The sequence below is a fragment of the Tyto alba genome, unplaced genomic scaffold (genome assembly GCF_018691265.1).
Source record: "Tyto alba isolate M040663 unplaced genomic scaffold, T.alba_DEE_v4.0 Super-Scaffold_45, whole genome shotgun sequence".
Lineage (NCBI taxonomy): Eukaryota > Metazoa > Chordata > Aves > Strigiformes > Tytonidae > Tyto > Tyto alba.
Window position 1 is genome coordinate 1,251,243 of NW_024881321.1, and position 17,343 is coordinate 1,268,585.

Below are 17,343 nucleotides of genomic sequence, written 5' to 3' on the forward strand. Positions count from 1 at the left end.
CGGGGGGGGGGAGTCTGCGGGGGGGGGGAGTCTGCGGGGGGGGGGTGTGTGTGTATGCGGGGGGGGGTTCTGCGAGGAGGGTGTGTGTTCTGCGGGGGGGGGGGTGTGTCTGCGGGAGGGGGGTGTTCTGCGGGGGGGGATGTGTGTTCTGCGGGGGGGGGTGTGTGTGTATGCGGGGGGGGGTTCTGCGGGGGGGGTTCTGCGGGGTGGGGGGATGTTCTGCGGGGTGGGGTGTGTTCTGCGGGGGGGGGGTGGTTCTGCGGGGGGGGGTGGGTTCTGCGGGGGGGGGTGTGTTCTGCGGGGGGGGGGTGGGTTCTGCGGGGGGGGGGGTTCTGCGGCGGGGGGGGGGGCTGTTCTGCGGGGCGGCCGGCAGCAGAGGGAGCTCAAAGCGAGCTGCTCTTGGGGGGCTGCTCCCGGGGCTGCCGGAGCTCGGCGTTAACCGGTGGCAGGAGCCTTTCCCGACGCCTCTCACCCAAGAGAAAGAAAATCTTTAAGTGGAATGCCAAGACTAGGGAGCTTTTCTGGGCAGCAGACTAAATGAAAAGTTTCCCTTTCAAACATGTCATATATGTAAATATATGTACAGAGAGGGGTAGCGAGTAATGAGCTATCTTTGGTGTATTCAGATAATTCCGCAGTCGAGGAACAGCTAAAGATGGGTAGAAACTAAGCTGGATGATAGAAGAAACATTCAATTAATTTGCTCTTAGTTCTGGGGAAAAAAAAAAAGAAAAAAAGCTTACATGTGCAGGTTATTTAGTACAGGCTTGATCCTGTGGCCCATGCGAGTATCGTGGGAGTTGCTCTCACCAGGTGCGTGTGCCTGTGCAGCACCTCCTGGGGAGGGGGCCGCACGGGAGAAGAGGGTAGAAACAGAGAAGTCTGGTTTTGCCCGTCCTGGGGTCTGAAGGCACCAAGGTGTGAAGGCGGTTTGGGTATTAAAGTGGACTTTTTTCGCAGAACAACCCGTAACAAGCAAAGGACAGGCTGGAGGCGGGAGGCTCCCGCGTTGGCGCTCGGACTGAAAGCCAGGGCTGCAAATGAGCCAGCTTGCTAGAGGCTGGAGATGAACTGAAAAAGGAAAAACGGGTCTTCCCGTGTTTCACCAAATACGTACACACTGCATTGCCAGTGATAACACCGGTAACTGTTCCCTTCTGTGTTGCTAATCTTACCGCACTGGTGATGCTGTAGAAGATTTGCCAGCTCTCATGCGTCATCGTGAGTTGCCTGGTGGCTGATATATTTTCTTAAAACCCTAGCTTCTGGACTCGGATGGCTCAAATAAAAACGCCACCTTTTTTTATTAATAAAATCAAATTTCTAGCTCTCCGCTGGTGGAAAAAAGCGTAGGAACAAGATCCAAGGTTAATAAAGCTAAAAATAAAAAAGAAGCATTGAAAATATTCCGTTTTTTTAATTCAAGACTTGTAAATAATTTTCATTGTATTTTGCTGGTTAACTCATTATACTGACATTTAAAAACCCCTCCGAATCCAGGTCTGATCCCTTAACAATTATTCATCAGTGTAAAAGGGCGGAACTCTCAACAAAATGCAGAAAAGATTGAAATGTTCAGTAAATAATCCAGCTACATACTAGGCAGAGCACAGGATGGAGTATGCATATCTCAGAGGGGTGATGACATACTTTGCATTCCAAAAATAACAGAGAGGGTGGTAAACAGAATCTCTTAACTTGACAGATTTTAATATCGGTAGGTATGGCTCATTTATATCTGATACTCTTAAGAGAGACGGCCAAGAAAAATAATTTTAGTAAGTCTTGGGATAGCAGAAATACGGAGATAATTGGGGGAAAAAAAAATATCAGTTCTCTGCCAATTTTAGAAGCAGGTAGATCAGACGACCTGATGATGATAGATCTGTCAGTTTGGCTTTGCTCCCAGATGGAATGAGAGCAGAGTAGATAGAGGTTTCGACTAATAAAGTATTAAAGAAGCCTAGTGATGATGATGATGATGATAATAATAATAATAAATACCAATCAACATGTGATTAGGAAAAGTGATTCCTGTCGAACTAATTTATATTTCTAAAAGAAGATCACAGGTTTTACTGATAAAATAAAAGTATTTTGTTGCTTCTGTAAGTGACTGTCTGGCTAGAAAATCACTTTGATTAAAAAGGTAGAAGAATGTGAACCCAATCTGGTTCGCATTGGGAAAAGTCCAGCACACTTATCTTAAAATAACTAAAAGGGGAACCATCCTTGAGCAATTCCTTTCAAGAAGGGTTCTGCAGGCATTGGGTGCTGCCTTAAACCGCTTGATGTGTTGTTTTGTTTTCAACCATGTTTAAGCCATGCCCCTGGTAAGATCCCGAGGGACGAAGTTCGCAGCTGACGCGGCGGTTGGAAAAGTGGTCGGACAGGAGGAGAACGGCTGGCTAGCACCGAGCAAACTGTGGCACCTGGTAAGTTCAGCCGAGCGAGCCGCGTGCTTTTCCAGACACCCGCTGCCAGTATCGGAACAACGGGCCTCGGGGTAGTGCTTTTCAGCCCTCGGTACCTGAAGGACCATGCAACAACTTTTTTAAAAAAATCCTTGGTCCGCTTACAGTCCCACTAGCTGTCACTGCAAGACACCTGCCACCTGCATGGCCCGCGTGTGTACGTGTCAAAAAGCTTGCCAGCATCTCTGGACTAACTTTTCGTGTGTTGTGAATCACATGAATTTCGTGTGTTGTGAATCACATGAATTTCGTGTGTTGTGAATCCTGCCTGCAGGGAGTAACGCCGTGGCGGGTCAGACTTGGAGCATCAGTGACTGCATTATGAAAACGGGTAACTGAAAAATCCTGGGGTAGGCATAGGGAGTGACCAGCCACAGGTGACCGTAGCTCTGTTGGCAAAAGGTACAACAAGGATCCACAAACAGGAAGGCTGTTGGGCTGGACGTCTTGCTTGAGCCCTTTACTTGGCTCCCGTGTGCTCTCAGGTCTCCAGTCTCGATAACCACAACTCCAGAAGGAGGAGGGAAGGGCCCTGACGTGAGCAAAAGGCTGTGAAGTGCCCTCATCCCACCGGGGTCACGGAGCTCAAAGCTGCCCATCTTCTGAAAGGAAAGACAAGTGACTGAATCGCAGTTGGCCAGGGCTGGATCTGGAAAAAGGTCTAGGTGCCCAAAAAGGGGTGTAAGAAGACTTAAAGTTTCAAAATTTAGATCTAGAAAGGTTCGGCAACTGCCTAACCCTAGAGGCAATTGAATTGATAGGGCACCTCTCCGTTGGGTGGCAGGGATCCCCCCCGGAACCTTCCGTTCTGCTCCTGTGCGTGCCCTGGACTGTCCTGGCCACGTATCTCTGCTGCTTGCCCCTGCCCGGGGCCGATCAGGACCCTGAATCCGGGCCGAGGCGTTCCGCAGTCCCTAGAGCCCCTCAACAAAAGCCGAGCGAGACCACCCCCAGCACACGAAACCACCCCGGCAGCAAACTTCTTCCTGCCCTTCCTCCCTCCCCAGGCCAGCCCAGTGCCGTGCCCCGCAGCGCGCTTCCCTCGGGACGTGCCCGTGCCACGGTGCCCAGCCTCCCCCCAGCACAAGCCCTGTGCCACCCCTGGCTCCAGGACCCTCCTGGCTTTCCCCCAGCACCTACGCCCGCAGCCGCAGGAGGTAACGGGGGGTTTGGGGGTCCAGCCAGAGGCAGGCACACGGCTTGTACGTACCCGGACCCGGCCTTGAGAAGGGCAAAATACATTCGGCAGCAGAGGGCCCTTCCCCATCACAGAGTCAGGCATCGTGAGATGAAAAGGCTGCAGGATGAGGTTCGGCAGAGTCAGACCCGGGGCGAAAAGCTGCAATAATTAACAGTGCGGGTTAGTAAGTGGTGGAAGAGCACGCTAAGTTCTGTGGCTGGTTCACCAGCACTGAATATTTTACACCAAAATGTCTCTTCCTCAAAAGAGATGCTCCCGTTCAAATGGGATTGAATGAGGTCAGGGGAGTTCTCTGACCTGAGGTAGGTAGAAGATCACGCAGATAACCCACATATTCCCTCTGGCCTTGTGACTAATTCCCTTTGGTACAACTACTCCTGATGTAAGTGAGATCACTCGGATCTGTGCTTGCCTTCGGGAACTTATAAACTAATTATGTTTGTTGTGTCAACCTATCAGATACTCATAGGCTGCATGCAGACTCGTTCGTTAGACTGAATTATGTCTTTGCTCTTTGAACGTTATCAAAATATTCAGATCTAGCATGTTTCATGGTTTGCCACCATTACTCCTTCTTTGTACACAGATTTCTGTGGTTATTCCTTGCTAACAAACCACAGGCTTTTAATGCACATATGATGGTTTCGGTTATTTCGTAGATAGAAACTATGTGGCTGATGTCATCCCGATCTTTTAAATTTATCTTACTTTTGATGAAACCCTTTATTGCTAGATTAAAAAAAAAAAAAAAAAGTTTCAGATCTCATATATTAACTTAGTTTTAAAAGACCTGGCAGCCCAGATTCCTCCAGAAGATGTAGAGCAGCTCACACATCAGGAGCCTGCAGGCTCCGGGTACCTCCACACCTGCAGTGCCTGCACAGGAGCCTGGTCCCCGGCTTCTCCCAGTGAGCGGGGCATTCATGGAAGGTGGGATCTGATAGGGAAGTATGAAAATAATGGCAAATTCATAAAGCGCCTGGTTTCAGTGCAAAAGAGCTGTTTTGGTTGGAGTTGGCTCCCGACTACTCTGAATTTTCCTAGGGCACGGGAAAGCAGTCAGACTCTTGCTGTGAAAACCTCAGGTCTCTGCACCTCCTCTGGAGCCCACCTCATTTCTTCCTTTCCCCCTTTAAGAACAAAGAAACGAGAAGGAACTGGTCTTGGAAGAGTTTTGAGGTGCCACCACTGCCTTCCAGCTGCAGTGACGTTCTGTTGGGCTCCGGGGGAGTGAATGTCCATCGGGCATCATCTTCATCTCTTCAGCCCAAGCCACCCCCAAGCCGTTCTTCCTGGGGGCAGCCCCGTGCCCCATGACTGGAGGAACAGCAAGAGCTGCCCCGGAGTCACTCTCTTCATTCCTGTTTATCCACCGGTTTGCATTCTTCCTCTGCTGGCTGTGCGTTTAATCTGTGAATAATCGTTTTTTTATGACTGTTATTCAGCACCTATGTACTTTTGCTGGAAGGAGGGTGGAGGAGAGCAGGGTGGGGAGGTTTTCAGTTAACGAAACTGTTATTATTTGCTGACAAGATCAGTGAGTATCTCAGGAAGAGGGAATTTGATCTCCTTCCAAGTAACTAAACAGGAATTTGCACTGCAGAATAAGTGTGAATATGTGTATTCCAGGGAAAAAAAAAAAAAAAAAAAAAAAAAAAAAGAGCATTTGCAGTTGCATTTCCTAGGGATTTCAACATCTGTGAGAAAAAACATCAGTGACCACACAGTGTCCACATTCTCTGTGACGACTCGATTATTTTAGCTCCGGGCCAGCGGAGCAGTACATGAACACACCCTCCTGCTAGACCTACTTCACGTGAACTCCACCACCTGGCAGCCCCTCTCCGGCGCTTCAGATATTCCTGAAGCTTCATCCAGCCTGGGGAAGGTAAGTTCATCGCGAAGCGGGTACGCAGGAGACACGTTCCAGCTGACTGGGCTTCTCACAGGCAGACGCTGGTGAGGCTCGTGCTGGTGGAGTCCTGGAGAGCGAGCGAGAGAGCTCCAGACGTCCTGGATGTTTGGGGGGGGGGGTGTCCCTCAAGGAGGGTTGGAGTTGGGAGTCCTGTTCCTGCAAAGCTGCAGCCACATAACAGCATACAGACGAGTCCCACCGGGACCGCAGCTCCGCCGCCCCCTCCTACACGGCCGGGGGGGGGGGGGGGGGATGTTTTGCCGTCTGGGCAAGAGCGTAAATTGGAGTGCGGCATCTCAAGCGTTGGCTGACCGGCCTCAACCGAGCAGGAGGTGCGGGTGGAAGCCCCAGGGGATGGCGAGCAGCCCCCCCTGCTCTCACAGGCGAGGCACCCGAGCTGTCAGCTGCAGCCGCTGGCCAAAGGGACAGAAGGAAGGGCTCAGAAAGGCTGAGAAAAGAAAGGGCTGGAAAGGAGAGGAGACGTTTCACTCATGTAATTCCCCAGTTGCCCAAACCAGCCTCAAACGGGGGGTAGGGAACAAGTGGGAAGGGAAGCGCTGTTTACATAATCCTTTGGCAGTGAAATGGGTCAGCGGTTCTTGCGGGAGAAGAGGAATGCAGTTTTTATGAAATAAACAGCATCGCTGTACTTGATAATGGCTGGACAGTCCTGCTTCCTTGGAGAGTAACACAGAAGTTTACTATGGGCTTGTACTCCTCGTCTCTTGTCCCCACGGTCTCTCCTCTGAACACAGCTCTCTAAAATGGACTACTCCTGCTGTTTTCTTTAAAATAATCTGTAATTCCTTGGCCATAACACAAAGGGAGGCACCCATCTGTTTGTTTGGGTTTGTTTTTTTTTTTTTTTTTCTCTCTTCCACAAATGTCCTTGTTTGTGTTAACTAGCAAATCTAATCATCCAGCTCGGAGGAGAGTTACACAACTGCAAACCCCTGGAGATTTCAGCGGAATAGCAAATCTTGCCTAATACCCCCGTGTCCGCTCCTTGCTTCAGATTTGCAGCTCCTTTGGTGAAGGACACAGCTGGGCTGTGATTTTACAGATAAACCAGATTAAGCAGCAAAAAGGAATGCAGAATGGAAGCACTCTGTTATTTCCACCTTGCAGGACTTACTGAAACGAGCCTGGCTTTACGAAACATGAGATAAAGCTCCCACGGGGAGCGTTAGTCCGAGTGATTCATATAAACAAAGAAATCGGTCTTGGTCGAGCTTCCTAGGCGAATAAGGTGGGTAATGGTACACAACCAGCAGAGCCCCTCTCCTTTGGAGAGCACTGCTGATAGAAGCCTAACTGTCACTTACCCTCACTGGGAAGCAGCAGGATGAGTCCTGGGTAGCAACGGGTAACCCGAGGTTTGGGTAACTCTTTCACATGAGGAATTGCGCGTGTCTTTTCTGTGGCACTGCCTGGTGCTGCGAAACATTCTCCGTCTGCGTCCTTGATGTGGGCCATCTGGAAAGGAAAATCTCATCAGCCTCTAGAAATGCAGCCAGGTTTACGATCACTTTCTTTTGCAGTTGACTTTCAAGGGAGATCATCTCACCAGGAGGAGGCCTGAAGGAAAGGCGAGTTGCAGGTATGTGCGTTTAGGAGTCGCTTTCTTGCCCTCCGGTCTGCACCGCCCGGTTTTCAGCAGCTGTTGCTTAAACCCATCATCCTTCCCGTCAGCTTTTTGCTTCCAGCCACAGGCTCCGCGCGGTCCCGACCTCGACGCCGGTGCTGCGGCACACCGCCGGGAACGGCTGCGGGGTGTAACGACCAGCGGTCACGGGCCGGGGGGGGGGGGGGTTCCCCTGCCGTAATACCGACCTCTCCTCTCCGCCAGCTGAAATAAAGCCACGGGCTGGAGCACCCGCCCGCACGGCGTCTTTCCTGGGGGCCTCTCCCGGGGCACCGCTCCCCTCAGCTTGCTCCGGGCCCTGGCTGCCCCCCGGCAGGCAGCTCCCCGTCGCAGCGGTGCTGCTGGCCCCGGGAGCAGCCCCGGCTCCCGCCGGAGCCGACACAGAGCGTGTCGGTCAGCGTGCACGGCCAAGCTGCCGCAGCACTTCCAGATGTGAAGCGGGGGGAGCCGGTTTTAGCCCATTTTTCAGATCTTTTTAATTCATTCTGATCTTTTTTTTTTTTTTTTTTTTTTTTTTTTAAAGCACACTGCGAACCATTCGTACTGTTCGCTTGCATTCAACTGCGTGTTTCCAGAGGCAGCTGCTCAGCATTTTTCTAGCTGAGACATTCTGACCGAAGCCCCACCTGTGCGCGGAGGCAGGTCAGCAGCGGAGATCTCTTCCACTGAAATCCAGGCGAAAACTATCCCAAGCCCACCCTGTCCCACGCGTGACCCCTGCCCTCAGCCTCCAGGGTAATCCCCCCCCGACAGGCCACTCCATGCACTGAGGAAGGGCAATGCCTACACTCACGCAACCAGGAGGCAAAATTCCCCTGAAACTTTGGGGAGTTTGGACTGAATAAGGACTGTGCAATTACAGCCGACCAGGGTGGCGAGGAGTGCTCCGAGGGGGCGTTATTGCTGAGTAACCCCCCATCCGCATGGGCACTCGGGAGGAAGGACAGAGGCTGCTGGCAAGTCACACTGGGTATTTATTTCTCCAGGGAAGCAAGAGCTTGGAGCTAAGCCTCGACCTCCCTCTCAGCACACTCCACCGGTGCTTCAGCTTCTCCCGAACTTGCATCTTTTCCTCAGCTTTTCCCTGCCTGTAGTTTCAAGCAACCTCCTTAGCAAACCCTGCAGCGTTTTCCGGGGAATTAAACATGATTGTGAGAGAGGATTAAGCTGTGAGAGGAACTAAAGAAACCTCCAGTGCTGCCTGTCGATGCTTCATTTCAGGTGATAAGGAATGAGTGTGATGATGACCTGGTTTCTGCTGCTACTTCTCCTGATCAGCTTTGGCTCTCCTGCACCCAGGTTTTCGGTGTGTATCTTTTAGCTAGCGTCTGTTCAACTTCTCAAGGGTTTACTATTCCCAGCCTTGTAGAGACAGGCGTTCCCCCACAAGAGGGATGGAGACCTGCAAGAGCAGAGTAAAAAGGCATCTGCCTGCAGATAAAGGAAGGTGGCTCTTACTGTTCTGGTAATGTAGGTTTTTCATGGCATTAGGGGCTGTGCAGCTCTCTGGGTGGCTGGACTGACATTGCCAAGAATTAAAAACAAGAACAACAACAAAAGCCTTTTTTTTTTAAAAAAAAAAAAAAAGTAATTGTATGGCCAGTGAAGAAATACTCCACTCCTTTCCCTCCGGGAGAGCTGCCTTCATTTATTCACTGTGATTTAAAAAGCGGGAAGGGGAAGAGGAGGAGGGCGTAGAGTGAGGCAGTCCGTGCTCTTCTGAGGAGCGCGCTTCTCGTGGGCCATCCCAGCAGGGTACAGAGCTCGGCAAGGGGCGTTTGGTGAGCACGGGGGCTGTCTGCAGCAGGTCCCCGTGGGCCTCCAGCCTAGAAATCCTCCTCTGGGGAGGAAAACCAGCAGGCACAGGAGAAGGAAGAGGCACCTGGGAGGCCACACTTGAGCACGCTCGGCAGCCTGCTGTCATGGGCCGCTGCTTGGTTTGCTTGTGCTTAGAACTGGCCCTGACCGGGTATCACCCAAGCCAGCTTGCTCAGAGCGAAAGTGATTCTTATTGCACAGGTTTGCGTGGGTGTCTTGGGAGAGATTTTACTCTGTTTTGTTATGTTTTTAATGGAATAACACCAGCCACAGACTAGATTGTTGCTGAAAATACTTATCCAAGCCAGTGGGGGTCAGATGCTGGTCTTGGTTACGATAACGCAGCTCTGAAGTTATACCACTCACTGCTTTCTGCTGATTTGTGCCAAATATCAGCTCTTTTTTCTTCCAGTTTTACAAGATGTTTCTAGAACCTCACTGATTTGGCCTGGCTGCAGTGCAAGAGCTGAGTTTTCCCCCTCTTACTACCCTGAGCAGTTCCCTAGTCTGCAAACACTCCCCTTGACCTCATTAAAGGGGACTCGAGACAAATTATTTGTGTCCAAAGTAATTTTTTGCGCATCTGATCGTATTCTGGGGTACTCCGGGCAGTGGCAAGGTCACTGCAGAAAACCCTTTTCCACGGGGTTCAACTTAACAGCCCATGTTGTGCAAGGTTTGTATATCTTAAGAAGAGACCACCATCGAATTGCCCTGATCCAGAGAGGCAGTGTGGCGTGGTAGGGTCAAGAGGAGACAGATACTCCTTCTCTCTCTGCCTCTCTGTGCTGACCACTGACTGAAGCATGGGGGGGGGGTTTGTTTTATTTTCTCCACAGGAAAAAGATATCTGCCTCCTAGACAACAATAAATTAAGACAAAGGTTAAAACATCTCCAAGACTTGCTTTACTTATATGAACTGCAGCTGAAGGACATCCTGGAGAACACTTACCACAGAACAAAAAGTGGGCTGTTCTCAGGCAACAGGAGTGTGCAGCATGAGACCCTCTTGCCCACAACCAGTGGAAATTTGATAGTCTATGACCAAGGTACAGTTTGCAGCAGTGTTTGCAGAAATTTCAGCTTGCCACAATGTTTTGTTTTTTTTTTTTTTTTTTCCCTGCAGCGTCCCGTGTGCCATATTTTATTTCTGGTACAAGTTTTACAATTTTTAAAGTGGATTGTGCTTTAAAATGCAGTTAGATACGTGGGAAGGGGAAGGGCAGACTGGTGGCCCTGGTGCCAGCAGAAATCCCTCCGGCCCAGCTTTAGGCAGCTGCCACCCAGGTACCACACAGATACCTGCAGCTGGGCTCCTCGCCTGGCACTCCGGTGCAGAGAGGCACAAGCACCTCTCCAGTGTTTTCCATCAGACCTACTGGAGACATCTGCTTTGGTCAGAGACGGGTCTTGCTCTTGAAGAGCCCGTTTCTCCTGAGCGACTGAGAGGAGCCCGGGGCGCCTGGCTCGGCTGCAGGCACTGGAGCCTGTTTGGAGGAGTCCAGCCCCCCTGTTCTTCAGCTCCTCCATCACTTCTGCCGTGCAGCAGCAGGCATGCACACTCTGCTCCCTGCTGTCGCTCTGGGAGCACCGTCATAACTGGGATTGTGGCCTGTGGCCAAGACTTTATCTTTCCTGGGCATTACGCTGAAAGTGGGGAGAACTGAGGTCCTGAAAGGCACTCTTCTGATACAGCCCCGGTAGAGCTGGTCGCAGGGCCTTAGCCTCTTATTTTAGAAATTTTGGGCCCCAATCCAATCGGAAGTATAGCTGAGGTTGCTTCCCACGTGGAAGTTACCCTCCCTGCAGATGATCCCGCTGACAGCCGATCCCGGGCCTGCCTCGCTGCCGTGCTACAGCCCCAGCCTGACCTGCAGCCATCCCGTGTCTCACCACACGTCTGAGACCGAGTCCCTCCGGAGGCTCGGCTGTAAGAGCTCTCAAGCCCTGCCGCTCTTTGCCAGCCCCAGAAGTTTGCAATCCAGCAGCGCTACCCCCCCCCCCCCCCCGACCCATTTGCTTTGCCCTCGCAGGGCTTGCAGAGCCGTACGCAGCCTGGCCAAGTGTCCCGGTCCCACGCAGATCTCCCGGCGGGGTCTTCTCCCGGCTCCGCACAACCCTTTGCTTTCCCCTGCCCCCAGCCCCATTTAACAGACTGAAACCATTCTGCCTAGACTGCTCCGCAGTGTATAATCGGAAGAAGACCCAACCCGGCTACTACCGGATCAGGCCCCGGGCAGACCGTGAGCCCTTCCTGGCGTACTGTGACATGTCTGACGGCGGCGGGTGGACCGTCATTCAGCGGCGGAGTCACGGCAGGGAGAATTTCAACAGGTGGGTGCAGGCACGGTGGCACCGGCCGGGCTTTGCCGTCGGGCCTCCAGCTCCACAGCCCCGGCCCCGCCGCCCGGCAGAACCCCGCGCCCGAGATGCGCGGTGCGCAGCAGCTCGCTTCAGCGGCCGTAACTCCTCCCGCTGGGACACGTATTGCTGGCAGGAGGCTATCTTCCAGACGGACGTAAACGCCTTGCCCGTGGCTCCTCCGCGTTTGGATAAGCGCGCGCGCGTGTTATTTTTATCATTATTGGAGGCTAACAGAGGCTCTCGGTTGGCGGGTGTGGGCTGCCAGCGCGTAGGCTGAGACCTGCTGAGCGTATGATCTGCTCTCGTACCAGCAGTTCCGTTCAGCATGGTGTCGCGTTGATTTTGTTATTCGAAAAGATGCCAAACCACTGGTCCGGATTGTCCTTTCTCTATGAAAACCCCAGAGAGGCCACTTTCACCTAGAAATCTCCAAGAGGAGATGCGCTCTGGTAGCACGGTGAGGAAGAAACGTCTCTGTGGAGCTTAATTCACCGTGGGAGCACACACAGTTTCAGGGCATGTCTGGTGGTTTTTCCAGAGAGTGCAGTCCCTTGCAAAGCTGCCTCACCTGGCTCTAAGCTGGCTCGCCCAGAGCGTGGTAGCTATCCAGCCAGGCTAGTTCCACTCTCAGCACAGGTGAGTGAAAAGCATCCTGAGGAGAAGCACTGACTGACACGTAGGTCAAGCAGAATAATATCCCTAATAACAGCATGAGGAAGGGAATAAATGCGGGGTTAGTAAAACTGGAAATTATTATACAGAGGAAGTATATGTGAATATCAAAGATAATACATAAATAACGGAGGAGATTTTAAGAGAATGAAATGATGAGAAGAAAGTAACAGCAGGAGATTTCTCTTAGAAAGATGAAGCCAGAGAATTCTGATGAAAAGTAAGTATATATCTCTGAAGAACAAGCTGCCACATCCAAACAGTGATCCTGCAAAAAAGCAGAGGTGAGAGTGGTTGATGAATCGAAAGCAGATGAGCACAAAGCAAAGCCAGATGTTTTCCTTTTAACTTCATCTGGAAGCTTTTGTTTGCAGCCTCTATTCAGTTTCTGATTCTTGACCATGCCACATCATCCATCCAGGCTTGCAGCGTATTTTAGACTGCAACATTCATTTCCAGCCAGGAGTGCATTTGAGTTACGACTTGCAGAAGAACAGTATCAGATGCTGTGCTGAACACCAATACGACAGCTGCTGCTTTTCCTTCCCATCAAACTGACAACCTCATTCTGCGAGCACCGCATCTGGCAGTTTGAAGGTTTGATCCCAGTACATGTGGGTGCCTGGGTCTAGCAGGAGAAGAAAGCCACGGTTTGTATTTACTTCTAACACAGACTGACAAATCTCAGCTGAGCTTGGGATGAATCAGGTACTTTCAGAAAACAGGGTCTAGAGATAAAGATGAAGTTTGACTTGTTACCACAGTCAAATGTCACAAACTGTCTAATTCCCTCACACACTGAAATGGCCATTTGTGTCTCACTGCAGGAAATGGGATGATTACAAACTGGGATTTGGAAAATTCCAGGGCAAGAATGATGAATACTGGCTGGGCAATGACCACATCTATGACCTGCTCGCTAGAGGTGCAAGTATTTTCCCTCCACAGATTTCTTTCCAATTTGCATGCAATAGTTCATCTAACAGGACAGCACTTTGTGTTTAGGAGAGAGCTCACTAAAGATTGACCTGATGGACTGGCATGGGGAAAGACGTTATGCAATCTATGAAAACTTCCAGCTTGCAAATGAGCAGGTAAAAAATTGAGAGAGTGACAATTTGCTTGTTTTTTTTTTTTTTTCTGTGAGGGTGAGGTATCTGCATATCCTAGAATGATAGAACGGTTTGGGTTGGAAGGGACCTTACAGACCATCTAGTTCCACCCCCCTGCCCCGGGCAGGGCCCCCTTCCCCCAGCCCAGGGGGCTCCCAGCCCCGTCCAACCTGGCCTTGAACCCTTCCAGGGAGGGGGCACCCACAGCTGCTCTGGGCACCCTGGGCCAGCGCCTCCCCCCCCGCACATTAAAGGATTTCTTCCTCATATCTGATCTAAATCTCCCCTCTTTCAGTTTAAAACCACCACCCCTCACCCTGTCACTGCACCCCCTGACCCAGAGTCCCTCCCCCCCCTTCCCTGTCCCCCCTTTAAGCCCTGGGAGGCCGCTCGAAGGTCTCCCCGGAGCCTTCTCTTCTCCAGGCTGAACCCCCCCAACTCTCTCAGCCCGGCCCCCCAGGGGAGCTGCTCCAGCCCCCCCAGCATCTCCGTGGCCTCCTCTGGCCCCACTTGAGCAGGTCCATGTCTTTCTCATACCGGAGGCCCCAGAGCTGGATGCAGCACTCCAGACAGGGTCTCACAAGAGCAGAGGGGGAGAATCCCCTCCCTTGACCTGCTGGCCACGCTTCTCTTGGTGCAGCCCAGGATACCACTGGCCTTCTGTGCTGCAAACACACATTGCTGGCTCATACTCGTTTTTCCATCCACTAATGCCCCCAAGTCCTCCTCTGCAGGGCTGCTCTCTGCCCACTCTCCTCCCAGCCTGGGTTTGTGCTGGGGATTGCCCCGACCCCCAGGCAGGACCTTGCCCTTGGCCTTGCTGAACTCCATGAGGTTCGCACGGGCCCCCCTCTCCCGCCTGCCCAGGCCCCCCTGGATGCCACCCCTGCCCTCGGCGTGTCCACCACACAGCTCGGGGTCGTCGGCACTCTTGCTGAGGGTGCATCGATCCCACTGCCCATGTCACCAATGTGCAGCATCAGACTTTAGTATCTATCAGGGTTGTGATTACAGATCTGCAAATTTACCTACTTGGACACCGCTTGGCACAGTGTCCTGCCAAATTGTTCTTGATGAGCTAGGAAGAGTCTTCCAACTTGTTGTACAGCGTATCAAATGGTTATTGAAAGACAATAAAGCCTGAAGCCCCTTGTAGCAGCAGCAGTAATTAGCAATCCCTTCTGGAAGTTTATATCCCGTACTGATCTGGGACCATTAAAGTATGGGGCCAAAAGTCACCCTTGACTTCAACAGTCATGCCTTTGGCAGTGGGTACAATGGCCAGAGCAAATTTGATTTTAAAAATGGGAGAAAGGGCAGAAAGAGCTGGTATCAAAGACATGTTTTGCATATTCTTGCAGGAAAATTACAGGTTATGGTTTGGCACCTATTCTGGCAACGCTGGCGACGCTCTGTCTGGTGGGAGCAGTTTTGAAGATCAGTGGTCAGCCTCTCACAGAGGGATGCAGTTCACCACATCTGATAAGGATCACGATCGATTCCTGGCAGGCAACTGTGCATCAGAGAACAAGGGCGGCTGGTGGTTTAACAGGTATGGAAAAGAGCTGATTCCTCTCAGGGGCCCAGGGTGTGGGTGGCTATACAGCCCAGAGGACTTGCCTGCCTTACGGCAGCTGGAGGTTGCTGTGTGCGCTTGCCATCTCACACAGCCAAACCGAAGACGTCCACACCTACAGATCCTCAAAGGAAAGCAATCTGCTTCTTTCGTTACGAAGCAAAGCAGGTAAGTTGCATTCATTTGAAGAAAATGGGCCAGAATAAATGCAGAGAGGGGAGTAACCTGGAAGGAAAAGACCCCAGTCAAAATCCCTTAAAGTGCTTTGGGTTATATCCCAGGAAAGAAAACAACTGTGGCCACTGGAAGGTGCAGCGTGTGCAAAGGCCACTTCCCTGCTGTGGAGCACGTCCAGGGGATGAGCTACCCCTTAAGAGTCCTGACAGTATGTTAGCTGGTTGGGCCAACGGACAGGGACTCAGGGTCACCGGTCCTGGGAGCGGAGACACGCGGCTCTCAGTTTTTCTCGCTTTAGTGCAGGATAAGCCTCTTCTTTGACCAGGCCCTCGTCCCGTGCAAACTGAAATCGGTGGAGCTACAAAAATGTACACCAGTAGTGGGATTTACCTGGATTAAGACATCTGCATTTTTAGGTGTCGGTAGGAAGCTGCCCACACTTGAGCTAGAGCCTACCAAATGGCCCTACACTCCCCACCCCTGCGCCTCTGTTTAGCAGCTGAATCATGTCCCTAGTTAATACACTTGAAGGAGTCAACAGGTTGAATTATCTGACCGGTGTAGGTGTCTACTTTCGGACGACCGACATGCTCCTCTGGGTTCCACTAAAGGCATTAGCCAGCTCTCCATAGGCTATTGTAGGACTTCAGATAACCAGCACAGGCAGGTAGATCTAGGTGTCTGAATTTGTCAGTGAATCCCGCCCCAGTATTTCTAAATGTGTGTTGTGTGGAAATTGAACTTCACTGTAATGGTGCAATCCCCATGCTAAACCTGATCTCCCTTTCTCCCTCCCCTACATGGTTACAAGGTGCCATGCCGTTAACCTCAACGGACAATACTACAGAACAGGAAGGTACAATGGATCCCACGACAGTGGCATAGTTTGGTCTACATGGCACGGGATGTGGTACTCGCTAAAATACTCGGCCATGAAAATCAGGGCTCCATTCTTTGTTGACAGCGAAAGCGGAGACGGTGAGAACAGTTAGGGCAGCTGAAACCTGCTGCTTCGGAAAGAAAAAAGCACAGGCTGAAGAGAATTGTGTAAGTTAACAGCCAGCCCCCTGCTGCTGCCAATCGCCAATCCTGCACTGCGATAATTGGAGTTGCACCTGTTTCTACTAGCTGAAGCTAATGTGATAAGTTGTTTGAGCGCAGCCAGCCAACAATTTAATGGAAAACATATGGATGTCAGTCATGGAATAACCAGTTTTCTTCCTCTGCAATTTTCAGGACTTCACTGGAGAGCGTTTATGAATCATAAAGCTCTCTGGAGCTTGAATGACCAAGCATGTTCCTTTAGCCTCCCTGTACTCTTCAAGGGCTGAATCTTCCTCATCTTGATTTTACGCGTCAGTGCTTCAGTTAAGAGAACACAGGAATAGAAACAACAAGGCGATGGGGAATGGGACGTCCCCCGGTGTGCCTTCGTCAGTGCTTTGCTCTGGATCAGGAGGACACTTTAAAGCATCCCTCCCCGTGGTCCCCAGCTGCCACACGTCAGCCGCAGGATGCTCCCGCAGCGCGTGACGCCGCATCGGCGGCCGGCCGTTCCCCAGCTGCGCACAGGCACCCAGACCAGGCTCCTTCAGGGTGAACCCCCGCAGCGTGGACACTGTGGACACTGGGTTTCGTCGCCAAGAGCTTCGCGCTGCGGGCACGCCGCGACACACGAACGCAGCCGGAGACAACGCTGCTGCTGGCCAGACGCACGCCCCGGGCTGAAATCAGGCAGATTTTACTGAACTCGAGCGCAGATATTCTCACGAGTTCGCAAAATGCGGTCACGGTTCGTTCGTATGTCCTCGTGTAATTTCCCAGATGACTTTGAGTTAGCGAAGGGGAACAAGAAAAGTGGAAAATAGCTGCGCCGTAAGGCACACTGCTTTCACTGGCTCATTGGAGTGAAACGCAAGAGCAACACAAGTGACTGAAAGAAATGGAATACTGAAAATTTATTTTCCACAAGTTGTTAATAACAACAGTTAAAAGTGAACGGTAATATCAGCTTGATGCAAATCATTTAACTACCATGTTGTAGAACGAGCCTATTTTTTTTCTGAATTACAGTCATTTTTTAAACTGGTAGTTCTTTTCCATTTACTTGCTTTTAGATCCATGCATATTGTAATTTGTATTATATATCCATAAAGGGTGAAATAAAACCATCCAAGTAGGACTTAACACTTTGTACCTGGTTTTCAACAGCAGGAACTTGAACAGAAATTGGGATTAAAATCTTGAGAAAGCTCATAATCCAAGAAATGCATTCTTTTGGTGTTGGCGCCTGCTGTCCTGGGTAGTTGAGAGGGTCTGCAAGGCAAGTTTAATTTCCACGGCTCAAGCTGTCCCAGAGACAATGCAGAGACATGTGAAGATTCAGTG

General features: G+C 51.2%; 1 protein-coding gene across 7 annotated transcripts; it reads left to right on the forward strand.

Annotated features, from left to right (window-relative positions):
• The first annotated feature begins 339 nt into the window (after positions 1–339).
• On the forward strand, positions 340–16,355 carry LOC116963466 (fibrinogen-like protein 1). 7 transcript variants are annotated; one of them, XM_042806087.1, is made up of 10 exons: positions 340–2,435; positions 4,720–6,839; positions 7,132–7,190; positions 8,457–8,541; positions 9,893–10,103; positions 11,229–11,388; positions 12,918–13,015; positions 13,096–13,184; positions 14,564–14,754; positions 15,767–16,355. In XM_042806087.1, exons 4-10 carry the CDS (start codon positions 8,467–8,469, stop codon positions 15,945–15,947), a joined length of 1,005 nt encoding a protein of 334 aa, XP_042662021.1. In that variant the 5' UTR covers positions 340–2,435; positions 4,720–6,839; positions 7,132–7,190; positions 8,457–8,466; the 3' UTR covers positions 15,948–16,355. The 7 variants fall into 7 exon arrangements, 6 of the variants coding, with proteins under 6 accessions (XP_042662021.1, XP_042662019.1, XP_042662023.1 ...); XM_042806085.1 differs by having other exon boundaries at positions 4,813–6,839; XM_042806089.1 differs by having other exon boundaries at positions 5,438–6,839.
• The last annotated feature ends 988 nt before the right edge of the window (positions 16,356–17,343 follow it).

Excerpts from the sequence above, each read along its gene's own strand:
- LOC116963466 (XM_042806087.1), top strand. The coding sequence starts at position 8,467 with ATGAGTGTGATGATGACCTGGTTTCTGCTGCTACTTCTCCTGATCAGC. Across the intron at positions 10,104-11,228 it reads TTTGATAGTCTATGACCAAG|ACTGCTCCGCAGTGTATAAT; the intron begins GTACAGTTTGCA and ends CATTCTGCCTAG. Across the intron at positions 13,185-14,563 it reads TCCAGCTTGCAAATGAGCAG|GAAAATTACAGGTTATGGTT; the intron begins GTAAAAAATTGA and ends ATATTCTTGCAG.